Source organism: Diabrotica undecimpunctata, chromosome 1 (assembly GCF_040954645.1).
Source record: "Diabrotica undecimpunctata isolate CICGRU chromosome 1, icDiaUnde3, whole genome shotgun sequence".
In the NCBI taxonomy this organism is placed as follows: Eukaryota; Metazoa; Arthropoda; class Insecta; order Coleoptera; family Chrysomelidae; genus Diabrotica; species Diabrotica undecimpunctata.
The window spans coordinates 180,173,638-180,186,816 of NC_092803.1; the positions used below are offsets into that span (position 1 = coordinate 180,173,638).

Here is a 13,179-nt window from a genome sequence, read left to right on the forward strand (position 1 = left end):
CAGGGATACAATCCGCAAGCTTTAAAATTGTTACAAATTGAAGAACTCTTTAGTGACCTTAAGGAATCTTTTAGTATTGGTGCAAAATAAGTTTTGGTAAATCCAATCAAGGGATTATTTCTTCGCCATTTTAAAACTGAACGTTTTCAGGCATTTTAAAGCAGCCAGAGGTTTAAAGCAGCTAACATCTGCTGATTAAAGGATTTTGATAGCATTTGGTAATAATGCAACAAGTATTATTTAAAGCCTCGTACAAAGGGTACTTAGTTTATAGCTCATGTGAGTTTTGTGACCATCCACAAAAATAATGACTGGAAACTATATTTCGATTTGCAGAGATGGGGATGGAGTATAGTTGAAATAAAGTCTACAAATATTTCAGATTTTATCCGGCCATTGCCGCTTGTTCCTATTCCCCCCGCATCAGGAATACTTTTACCAACAGCAGCAGGAAGCCTCTTATAGAGGAAAATGATTATCGGAGGAGTTACTGAGCCAGCAGCTAAGAAGATGAACATCACAGTAATATTAGCCTTTGATGTTCCTTGATCCATCTGGTAAACATTTTTAGCACCGCGAGGAGCAACAACTTTATCCTCCTTAGGAGAAAAGAGAAAACAAGTGTAGTTCCGCTTGAACTTTTTTTTTTGGATCTTGCAATATATCAAAATAAAATTTAAATAATTTTCGATGTTGAAAAACCAGTTTTTTATGTGATTCTCAAAAACGCAGCTGTTTATTTTAGTTACCGCTTCTAGAGTTTTCAGGGTCAAGTTTGGATGACGTTTAAAAAAGGCTTCATACCAGTGTCTTCCAGTTTGATTGTCTTTGAATGGAGTCTTACGTGGATCAGCCTCCAAGAAAGTTTTCACTGAAGACTGAATATCGCCCCTTCTTCTGGGAAAACATTTCCTATGGCAGTCAGTAATTCACTCCTCCAACACATCTTCTTCATGTTTTGTTAAGTACGTTGCAGGCCCGTGGCCAATTTTTTTGAATTTATCAATCAGTCTATTGAAGGGTTTATTTGGGAATTTCACATTTTCTTGCTGCCAGTTTCTTGGGCATTCCATTTCCAATGTCTGGTAAAGCACTCTGGAGATTTTCCTAGGTATTTTTAAGGGTTTATTTGGGAATTTCACATTTTCTTGTTGCCAGTTTCTTGGGCATTCCATTTCCAATGTCTGGTAAAGCACTCTGGAGATTTTCCTAGGTATATCTTTTCTGATTATTAGTATTTCTTCTAACTTTTGGCAATGTGAACAATCTGAAAAAAAAACAGTAAAATGTTCACTTTCCAAAAAAAAATAATTATTTTTTCATATCTCTATGTAATCATCTCAAAAATTTAATAATTAATAATGAAAAAGTCAATTATTTTTGCTGATGCCGATAACTCCATCTTATCAGTAATTCCGGAGTTTCAGTTATTAGCATAAAGTGCCAATAATGGTTTGCGGGACTTCCCCAATACCTAGTAAGCGGCACTCTTTTATTTTTAATAACCACTTGAAAAATACGCAAAAATAAACGCAAAATTTCAGTAAAATAGTATTCTTAATAGTGGCATTACTGAATACTGCACTTATAATGGACGTCAGCTAATAAAAGCAAATCACGAACCTACTGCAATCTTAAGAAACTTGTTAAGAAACTTACCTTGTAGTGTCAACAATCGCAAGCCAACGTCTGCAGCCATATGAAAATACAAAACCAAGTCCTACATTACCCACAAACAAAAATGCGCCATCTATCAAATAGCGTACTGATTAGTATTTACTGATTCCTCCTTTTCTTATAAAACAGCAAAAATATTTAAAATGCCAATAACTGGGTCCGTGCCGACTACTAGGGCACTTACCTACAACTTTGGACAAGTTCAAGTATACCTCCTCTTTGGATTTTTATAGTCTTAGTTTTCCCCATAACCGTTCTCACATATGCATTTTAGTATTAATAGAGTTCACGTATTATGTTAATATCATTAATTATTTTACTATTATACTTGACTACCAAAAGCCATTTGATATTGTATGAAATACAAATACGAATCTTATTTGTTGATCGACATTTTCACCTGAGCGAAATTAAACTAAACAATATAACCACCTCTTGGTAGTTAAATCATACATTATATATTTAAATAAATTTCCAGTGACTTACATGCAATTTAGTTTGTTCTAAGGCATTTACTGCAGTCCTCCACGGTATATCTGAATTTGTATAACTACCCCAATACCCACAGGTATCCTTTTCGGTTGTACCATCCGCTTGGTCATCCTGACAGCAAATTGGTTCGCCACATTTGGTGGTTTTGTTTGTGGTATATCTTGGATCATAATGAATATCTGAGATATGAAGGATGTTGAATGAAGTTGTATTTTCAGTGGACTAAAAATTAACTGTGAATTAAAGCATATTCGGAACATACTTTGAACGCAAAAAATATTCACTTTCTATGCTTAGAATATATTTACCGGTGTTTCATGTTGTTTAACGTTGGTTTTTGGCGGTATATCAATAGTCCATTCAAGTCGTTTGGATCCATTACAACCATAGTCTTGAAGAGATATGCCACAAATGTCCTGTCCAGTTAATTCTGGTGTATTGTCAATAACATAATGCAAGATTGGCTAAAAATAAAAAATGTTAACAACTTACAATATATTTTGTTGTAAATTATGTTTAACATTTTGATCAGTTAAAAAAAACAAGTACTCACCGCATTTAATTTTATAAGACCTTCACAAATTCTTTCTTTTTGGCCGCTGATTAGATTACAGAAGTACACAAGTTGCTTATGAAAGTCTGCGTCCTTTAAACCTTCTCGCCTTTTTTGAATTAACAAATCAGCAATGGACATACATGCCGAACATACCTCTTCTTTATCAAAATTGTCTGGTGATGATGAAAATATGTTTGGAATATTATATTCTTTAATGGCTGTTTCAAATATGGCTGAAGCTTTATTTAAAGATTTTATTTCCTCGATACCTTTCTTTATTTGTTCAAAAAGTGCTAAAAATAATAAAAATAAAGTTTCGCTGATGAAATGATTTCATAGAGGATATTTAAATTTAAATATAGTTGTATGAATTAATTGAGACATTTCTCATTTTCTCTTGAACATTCGACATGAATTTTGAAATCGCTGAGCATGAGAGTCCACCGAACGAGAGTCGTAATTTGACTGTTGAATAGAGCATACATACATAGAAACTCGTTGGGGTTCGTATGTAGGTACAAGTGTCAAAAAAAGACCACATTGAATCCAACTAATAAGTCTAACCAATAGTTTTCTTATACCTTTGGGCGATGTTTTGATTGTTTATTATAACCATTATAATTTTGTTGTTTTATCGCTCCTATAAATTATATCTATCTATTTATATTACCAACGCTATCTAAGGGAGTTATGGTAAGTATTTTAATTTATAATTATTGGTAACTTGTAATAGACCACAGCTCAATTCGTAACAGAGGAAATACTTCAAAACCAGACATAATAAAATACTATGAAACATTTTAGCTTATTCGTGCAACTAGATCGATGAAAACTAATAAATCTTATGGTTCAGATCAAATATAAGTAAGTGATTAAAGCTAATTGTGGAACAAAATCTGATGATATTGGCCCCGATAATTTAATAAAATGTGGGTGTACAATAGGTTCATTGCTTATATGCAGCAGGATTTTGCAATATATTTTACAGATTATTGGTTATTTATAATATGCATAGATATTATGGATTATACATAAGTACCAATATGCTCAACTAATAGTGAAAGGAAAGAGAGGACTAGGAAGGAAAAGACTATCATGGCTAAGAGACGTCCGACAATGGACAGTACTAAATTTTGAACAACTAATAAGAAGAGTCGAAGACAGAGAAGAGAAGAGGGCACTTTAAAAAAAGAATAAGCTCCTTTACTAAACTGAATTCTTTGAAAGTCCACTACTGAACACAGGCTTCTTTTTCGTGTTTCCAACCTCATCTATCTTGAGCCAGTTTTTATTTAGCGTTCTTAAACCGTAAGTCAATCGTGTACCAAACAACCTAAAAATCACCAACGGATTCTTTGGACATAAAAATATTCATAAATATACATGGACGCAAGAAACACGAAAGATGAAATCGATAATAGACTACATAATAATCAAACAAGATACCACACTAAAGATCTAAGATGTGCGAGTCAGAAGAGGAGCAGAATATGGAACGGACCATAAACTACTGACAGCAAAAATGGGCATTAATTGAAAACATAACAAGACCCCCTCTACAGAAGAACCGTTGAACACTATAAGAGAAAAACAGTACAATATAGAACTACTCCAAGAACAATCAATAAAAGAACTATACCAACAACGTCTAGACCAAAAATTAATAGAATTTAGATACGACAACATCGAAAAAATATACGAGCATATAAAGGCGAGTATAAAACAAGCAGCATTCGAAGCCCTTGGAGAAAAAGAACATATAACAAATAAACAGCACTACTAGGAAATAAATGAATCAACAAAAAAAATGATTGAAGAAAAAAAGCAACTATACAGAAAATGGCTGACTACAAGCAACGACGGAGTTTATAAAGAATATAGAGAAAAAGATAGAGAAGTGAAAAAACAAATAATACAACAAAAGAATGAAAAATGGGAAAGAACATGCTTAAATATTGAAACATACATAGCAGGTACAAGAACTTCGGAGTCATGGAAAGTACTGAGAGGATTGAAACAAAACTCAAAAGAAAAAATTAAATTGGGAAATATACGGGACAAAGAATGGAAGGAATATTTCAAGGAACTGTTAACAGAACAAAAACCACAATTTCTTGGAAAAGAAAACAGGCGAAGACGAAGCAGATCCACACAACAAGAAATAGAAATAGAACAGATAGGGAAATGAGAACGGCCATAAAAGCAATCAAAAATAAGAAAGCACCGGGATCTGGAGACATAAAATACGGATCAAAAAAATTACACCGGATGATACAATGGATATTTCAGAAAGCCATAAATGGAGAACAGCTCCCAAAGGAATGGGCGGAGGCATATATGACATCTATATTTAAGAAAGGAGATAGAAGACGATGCAAAAACTACAAAGGAATAAGCATAATATCATCAATAGAAAGATTATATGGGAAGATACTGCGAGAAGAGAAAAGAGCAAGCGATAAAAGGCAAAATCGGGGAGGATCAGGCAGGCTTCACGGCAGGAAGATCATGCATAGACCACATATACACACTGGAACAACTGTTGGAAAAGAAAAAAGCAAAAAATAGAGATATACATTTGGCATTTGTGGACCTGAGAAAGGCGTATGACTCTGTACCAAGGTCAAAACTATGGTAGGCAATTTACAAATTAGAAAGACAGACGGAACTCATAGAAGCTACAAAGCTCTGTATAAAGAAAATAAAGTGTTCAATAAAATGGGAACAAGAATCATACGAGACTTTACCACAACAAAAGGGCTCCTGCAGGGTTGTTCCACATCTCCAACCCTATACAAAATATACTTAGAGAAAGCTTTGACTACATGGAAAAGAAAATGCGAAGGCATGGGAGTACCGGTACGGAACGAATACCTATATACGTTAAGCTTTCCGACGATCAAGTAGTGATTGCACAAGACCAAGATGACCTCAGCTACATGATTGAGAAACTACAAGAAGAATATACCAAGGCTGGCCTAGATATTAACCTCGCGAAAACAGAGTACCTATCTACAAGTGAAGAAGACATAGAAGATCTACAGATTGATGACAACGTAACAATTAAAGGAAAGGATAAATTCAAATACTTGAAAATTATTCAAATATTGCCAAAAATTGCCATCTATTATTAAGAAATGGTCAGTATTTTTTTGATTGTACAGGATATTTAAGCTTATTTAGATATTTAAGTAAATCAGTCTTGTCGAGATTTGGTTTATCAACACGATTTTGATGGAAATTATTTTGTGTATAAAGAAATAGACGCCCCCACTGTCAATTCCTCTTCTCCTTTTTTGTACTATAAAAAGTAAAATGGGAATGCGATACGACACTCTTCTTTTTTTAACTTTATTGATACTCACAATACCTCAATTATCTTTTGAGAGGTTGTAACGATGACAACATGTCTACCACTATGCGCGATGGAGATGAAACACTGTCGAAAATTATTAAACGCCATAAACCACGACTGAAATTGTTTTTAGACCATAAGCTTCTACCTCCGAGTCTCTGAGTATTGATACGAAGCCATCGTCCTTTTCCGTATCTTACAATCGCGTATTGATCGATTGCTGTCGTTCCTCGTTTGTATTAAGTATTGCATTTTACTGAGTTTGGTGTCTAATAGAGCTACCCGTCACGAGGTCATTTCTTCAAACCTTTCCTCAGTAGAAAGTAATCGAGCATTATATATAGTTTACGATGTACATTAAAGTTTATCTTTTTGATGCACTCTGAATTTGTTTGGTTTTCAGTGTTGGGTTTTGTCATTTAAATACTGTGCTTACCCCGCGTGTCAATGAGTATTTATATTTATTTACACAAGCAGCTGAAGAAAATCGGTCGATTTCATCAAATTCCACAGAAAGTTTGTCGAGCCTCTCATACAGAAACAAGGACGATGTTCAATAAGATATCGCCTAGTGTTGCAAGTGCATTATTAGCGACCACGTATAGTGCGATCATTTAGTTCTTGGCAAGATAGTTTCCACATTAAACTTACTTATTCATGTTGGTTGGGATGAGAAGAAAAAACAGTGTAGATGGAAATTTATTAAGTCATGACATAATTCTCTCCGGAAAAAAAGGTATTTAAGGGGAAAAACCGTGAGCTCGGGTGAGAAGTTTTGCTATTTCTGATATACGTCTGTCCTCTGCTGGGATCTCAAAGCAGTATCTACCCAAGTTAAGCTCTTTAGCTTAACTAACTAACTGTAACTTAAGAATCGTACAAGCCAGAATACACTTCAAACTCAAACTAGATATTAGTGACATGCAATGGGGCTTCCATGACAGTGAGGTCACAAAAGAAGCACTATTTGTAATAGTTTTATAGACCATAAAAAAGCTTTTAATGATTAAAACAATAAGCCGATAAAAAATTTTAGAAACAAAACTTGAAAGAAGAAGATATAACCAACATCAGTTACATTAGCAAACTACTCTAAAAATATCTGTTCAACACTGAGATTAGTCCAATCTCTAATATTCCTCAGCCAAGATTTCTTCTTTTTTCACAAGCCTTTTCTTGCCTCTACTCTCCCTTGCATTATGATATGTAGAAGAGAGTATTTATCGTTTTGAAGTATGTGGTCCAGATAGGATTATTTTAATTGTGTTTATAAGCTTTCGTTTATGTCCAATTCGTTTTAACACTTCTTCGTTTAAGACTTTTGCAGTTCAAGGAATTTTAAGAATATGCCTTCATCCTTCTGTCTAGTCCATGTTTTTGCCCCGTATGTGAGGACTGGCCTCCACACTGTAATTTTAGTTTTTATTCAGATATTTCTTGAGTGGAATTGTTTTTGGAGTCCATAGTATGCCCTATATGCAAGGTTTATTCGTCTTTTAATTTCTTCCCTTGTTTTATTGGTAGTAGTCACTAGCGAGCCAAGGTATGTGAAGCTGTCAACGTTCAAATATATGACTTCCAAATAATGTTTCCTGTTCCTCATTTGCTGTAGGATCCTTAGTAACCAACATGTACTTGGTTTTGCCTTCGTTGATGACTAGACCGACCTGTTTCGCCGCCGTTTCCAATTCTAGGAAATATTGCTCAACATCTCACTTGATACGTCCTATTATGTCAATGTCATCAGCATATGCTAAGATTTGTATCTATCTATTGTAGATACATAGTACTGCCGTCTCTTATTCGTGTGTCTCGGACTGCCTTTCCAAGGCAATGTTAAATAGGAGGCAAGTCAGGGCATCCCCTTGTATGAGTCCACCCTTTATCTCAAAGTATCGAGAATTTTCTCCCTATATCTTAAAGCTGGCTTTTAAGTTAGGCTTACTTTCTAATTTGTTATTATTTCTTAAGTACCACTTACTCTGAGAAAATCGCGATAATAGCTATTATCAGACACAGCAGCATAAATAAATGCATTTTTAATTGGTACTAGTATACATTAGAAGGCTAAAAAGTGCATAATTTAAAAACACAATTTCTCAGTTCCTTTGTTAGAAACGAACACGGATTATTTTTAAATATTATTTGTTGATTTAAAATCTGAACTTTAGAATATCTGTCAACGTTATGATACTTTTTATATAAATGATCCAGTAAACAGTAGTTTCTAAAAGTAGTTAGTTCTGTGAGTAGTTAAGAATAGCAAAAATTTGTCAATATTTTATATTCCGCGGCATCTTTTGTTTCCTTTTTTGCTCACGGTCAACAACTTTTATCTCTGCGACATTATCTGATGGTTTATTTCTTGCAATAAATCTTTTTGGTGATCTGCTATCCATTTTACTTTTGTCAAACGTATATTCCTTCTGCCAATTATTCCTAGTACAGTCCTGTTGTGTATAAGGTTATTGATAGCACCGTGTAAAATCTCCGACCCCGAATAAACTTCACAGAGGTCAAGAATTTTTCTCAGTAATACGATTTCAACAAATTCTTGGAATTTTAATATTTTAATTAATTTTGACATAAAAGGCTATCTTTAAAGCCACCTTAATCTTGGCTTATTTCACATTTTTGCACTCAAGGGATACTCGATTTCGTCCGAAATTTAATCTACTATTGGAAAAATACTCTCCCGTGTATTGAGTACTAATGCCGAACAGTCTGATAATGGATACAGAAATCGATATCAAATTGGTACTTGGGAAATTAATTAGTGAAGCGGAAAAATTAAGATCGGGAGTAAATCCTTGCAAATCGAAAAATGTCTCGAGACATAGATAAAAACGCATCAATAACAATCAATTAAAACATAAAAATAAAAAAGTGAATCAGACTGGACTGGAAACCATTAGCTTTTATTTTATTTAACATATTAATTTAACAAATGTAAACTTCCTGTTTTTATTTATAGTTTAAAGTGAATGTACAATTACAAACACAAAGATTGATAAAATTTCAAAGGTACAAAGAGCAATGAACAGGCCAATGTTGCATATAAAACTTGTTATTGCATAAAAGATCCAAAAAGAAATTAATGAGGTAAGTTATCAAAAAACAAGTTACACAGCAAGTGGTCAAATTAGCAACAAAAGTGTGAATTTTTGTAACATGTTTAATTTAAAAGCTTATTGGCTATAGATTATGTTCAAAAAAATAGGACTAAAGGAACTAAAACGTTAAAGGGGTTTTATTATTTTATATGGTCAGTGGATCCCCAAGTATAAAAAAACCGCGAAGTGCTACCATTTAACGGGATGAATTTGCAGTAGGGTTCATTTGTGTAAGTTCTATGCAGTTTTTGTACATATACATCTACAGAAAAATTGTTCAAATTTCAATAAATAATAGAAAAAACATTAGAAGAAAAGAAAATCTGCTTTACAATCTTTTTGGATGTAGCACAGGCGTTTGATAAAGTCTGGCATAAGGGTTTAAACTATAAACTAAGAACGTTCATGCCTAAATAATATTCAGGAATTTTAAAATCATACATTGCGAATAGATATTTCAGAGTAAAACAAGAAGAAGTGTTTTAAGTGGTTTAAGGAAGATCAGAGCTGATGTGCCACAAGAGAGTGTATTAGGTCTGGTCCTGTAACTGTTGTATACGTGTGACATTTCAGAGCTAGAACAAAATACTATTACCACCTTAGCGGATAACACAGTCATACTAGCGATAGGAGACACTTGTGAAGAAGCTACTGATAACTTGCAACTATCAGTAAATAGAATACATATCTGGACCAGAAAATAAAGAATAAAATTAAATGAGACCAAACCTGCACACATTAACTTTAAAAATAAAAAAATTGAAAATTTCTCAGTTAGAATAAATGATACCCAAGTTCCTTATGCAACATCAGCAAAATACTTAAGCATCACCCTAGACCCGAGGCTACGCTGGAAAGTCCATGTCAAACAGAAAAGAGAGGAGCTTGATATTAGATATAAGAAATTGTATTGGCTGATTGAAAAAAAATCAACATTCTTCTTCTTCAAGTTCCGCTCCCATCGGAGATTGGAAATCATTCTGGCAATTATAATTTTGTTGGTTACGCGCCTGAACAGTTCAATTGAACTGCATCCAAACCATTCACAGAGATTGCGTAGCCACGAGATTTTACGTCTTCCTACGCTTCTTCTGCCTTTGATTTTACCCTACATTATATTCCTCAGTATATCTCGGCCATGTTATGAGGAATGAACAGAGATACGGCTTGTTGCAACTCATTTTCAGAGTAAGGTATTTGGAAAGAGAAGACTAGGGAGAAGAAGAATATCTTGTCTTCAAAACCTGAGAAAGTGGTTTAATACATCGACAACCGGACTATTCAGAATAGCAGCAAGCAAAGTTAGGATAGCCATGTTGATCGCCAACATCCGGAACGGATAGGCATCGTAAGAAGAAGAAGATATTCCTTAGTAGTTCGTATTTTTCACCTCTCATGATGTGCCCCAAGTATTCCAATTTCCTTATTTTTATGGAATTTTAAACTTCACATTGTTTTCCTAGTTGTTAGAGAACTTGTTCGTTTGTTTTGTGATCCATCCATGATATTTTCAAAATACGTCGGTAACACCACATTTCGAATGCTTCTAGGTTTTTAATGTTGGATTTTTTAAGTGTCCAAGCTTCAACCCCATACAAAAGGGTAGAGAAAATATAACATCGAAGCATTCTTATTCGGAGCGATATATTGATATCGCTATTACAAAAAAGTTTTCTCATTCTATTAAAAGTTGACCGTGCAATTTCAATGCGACATCTTATTTCCTTTGTCTGATCAGTATCTTCTGTGATCGATGCTCCAAGGTATTTGTACGAAGATATTTGTTCAATTTCTGTATTATCTAGTACTAGCTTAACTTTGATGTTTTGTGCTTTTGCAAATATCATGAACTTGGTTTTCTTCAAATTTATTGTTAGTCCATAATCGTTGCAATATATATTAAGTTGTTCAGCAAGGTGTTGCAATTCTTCTAGTGTTCCTGCCAGAAGGACGGTGTCGTCAGCATTCTTATGTTATTAAGTGGCTCACCGTTTATTATAATGCCCTATTATTATATGGGTGATAAAATACACCCTTGGCGGACCCCACGGCGAATCTGGATATCGTCGGTTAGTTCATTTTCAACTTTCACTTTTGCTGTTTGGTTCCAATAGAGGTTACATATGATTCTAATGTCTCTACTGTCTATGTTTTTATTTAATAAAATTTCTTTAAGCCGATTATGCTGCACTCTGTCAAATGCCTTCTCAAAATCAATGAAACAGGCATATACTTCCTGATTTATATCTAAGCATCTCTGCGAAAGAACACTTACTGCAAACAGTGCATCTCGTGTTCCCAGTCCTTTCCTAAATCCCATTTGTGTATTACTTATGCCTTCATCTAATTTCTTATGTATTCTATTGTGAATTACTTTTAAAAACAATTTCAAGACATGACTCATTAAGGCTATGATGCGATGTTTATTGCACTCCTTTGCATTGGTTTTTTTGGGTAGCAGTATGAATGTTGATTCTTTGTCCATTCTTTAGGTATTATACCTGTTCTATATATGGTATTAAATAGATCCAAAAGAAGATCAATAGATTCAGTATTCACAATTTTGAGTAATTCGATAGGAACTTCATCAGGTCCGGGAGATTTACCACCTCAAATCAACATTAACCATTCATAATACATTCTTTATTTACAAGCAAGTACTGAGGCCAGCATGGGTATATGGGTACCAACTCTGGGGCTGTACCAAAACTAAAAAATCTACATATTATCCAGAGATTTCAAAATAAAGTACTGAGGAATATTGTTCATGCTCCTTGGTATATCCGTAACAGCAACCTCCACCAGGACCTGGGTATGGAAACTGTGGCCGAAGTAATCAAGAGAACAGCAGTAAGTCACGAGTGGAGGTTGCATAGTTATGTGATTGTCGGAGCAATCCAACTTCTTGACAATACTGAACTAAAGAGAAGACTCGTAAGGACAAAATCATTTAAATTAGTGTAAATGTGTAACAGTTTAGTGTAAAAAGCAGAGTATAGTACTGTGATCTTATTGCATGTTAGTTGTAGTGCATTAGTTGATAAATAAAACAAAAGTAATAGGGTAAGACCTTAAGTTTAGGTATTTGCTGTTTATTAAGTTAGGTCAGCAAATAATTGATAATTGGCCATTTGTGACCAGATAGCAGTATACAAACACCGTACAGGTGTAAAATATTAAGGATTAAGTATTATCTCATATTATGATAATACTGTCATAGTAATTGTTTATTTTAACCTACTCACTAAAAATTGTACAATGGAAATTCACTTTATAAAATATTGCGGTTACCATAACTCCTAAATAAAATCAAACAAATATGTCATTTACTTAGATATGCTAAAGGAAAATATAAATTTTTATTCTTATTGTTGTAAGTATTAAAATATTCACTTTGTTCACATATAATAATTAATTATTCTAATAAATTTACAGTTTTCTCCTGAAGAAGTCACAAAATCGACGAAATATTGAGACTGAACAAATAGAGTTTTATTTCCTGACCGATTGCTGATACTATAAATCAATATATATATATATATATATATATATATATATATATATATATATATATATATATATATATATATATATATATATATATATATATATATATATATATATATTTATGTTTTGATCTACATAATACATAAACTAAGAATTTTAAACTTACCTGTACGATTTTTCGTCGTATAGCATTCCGCAAAAATCCATGTGTAACAAACTAATATCAACCAAAATTTCATTTTTCGGGCTCTCTATTTTAAAATAGCTTAAAATTTACAATGTTCTATTTGATAACTTTTAAAAATTTAAACGAAAGGCTGCATTTCAATTAAACTGTTGAAGGTTTAAAATATCTAATATAAATTTGCTCAATACCGTAATTACTCATGTGAAGAAATGATTTGATAATGATTCGGATAGTAATATTGATAATTGCGGTCAAAGTGACACGGTCAATAATTATTTGCAAACTATCGATA

At 33.4% G+C, this 13,179-nt stretch overlaps 1 protein-coding gene across 1 annotated transcript in view; it reads right to left on the minus strand.

Moving 5' to 3' along the window:
• Positions 1 to 13,179, minus strand: part of LOC140432640 (sphingomyelin phosphodiesterase 1-like) — a 32,096-nt gene extending 18,917 nt beyond the window's left edge. The window contains exons 1-4 of the mRNA XM_072520671.1: positions 12,867 to 13,179; positions 2,723 to 3,018; positions 2,478 to 2,633; positions 2,164 to 2,391 (exon numbers count right to left, since the gene is read on the minus strand). Of these exons, the coding sequence (XP_072376772.1) occupies positions 2,164 to 2,391; positions 2,478 to 2,633; positions 2,723 to 3,018; positions 12,867 to 12,939 (753 nt within the window). The 5' untranslated portion in view covers positions 12,940 to 13,179. The remainder of the gene's footprint in view (positions 1 to 2,163; positions 2,392 to 2,477; positions 2,634 to 2,722; positions 3,019 to 12,866) is intronic.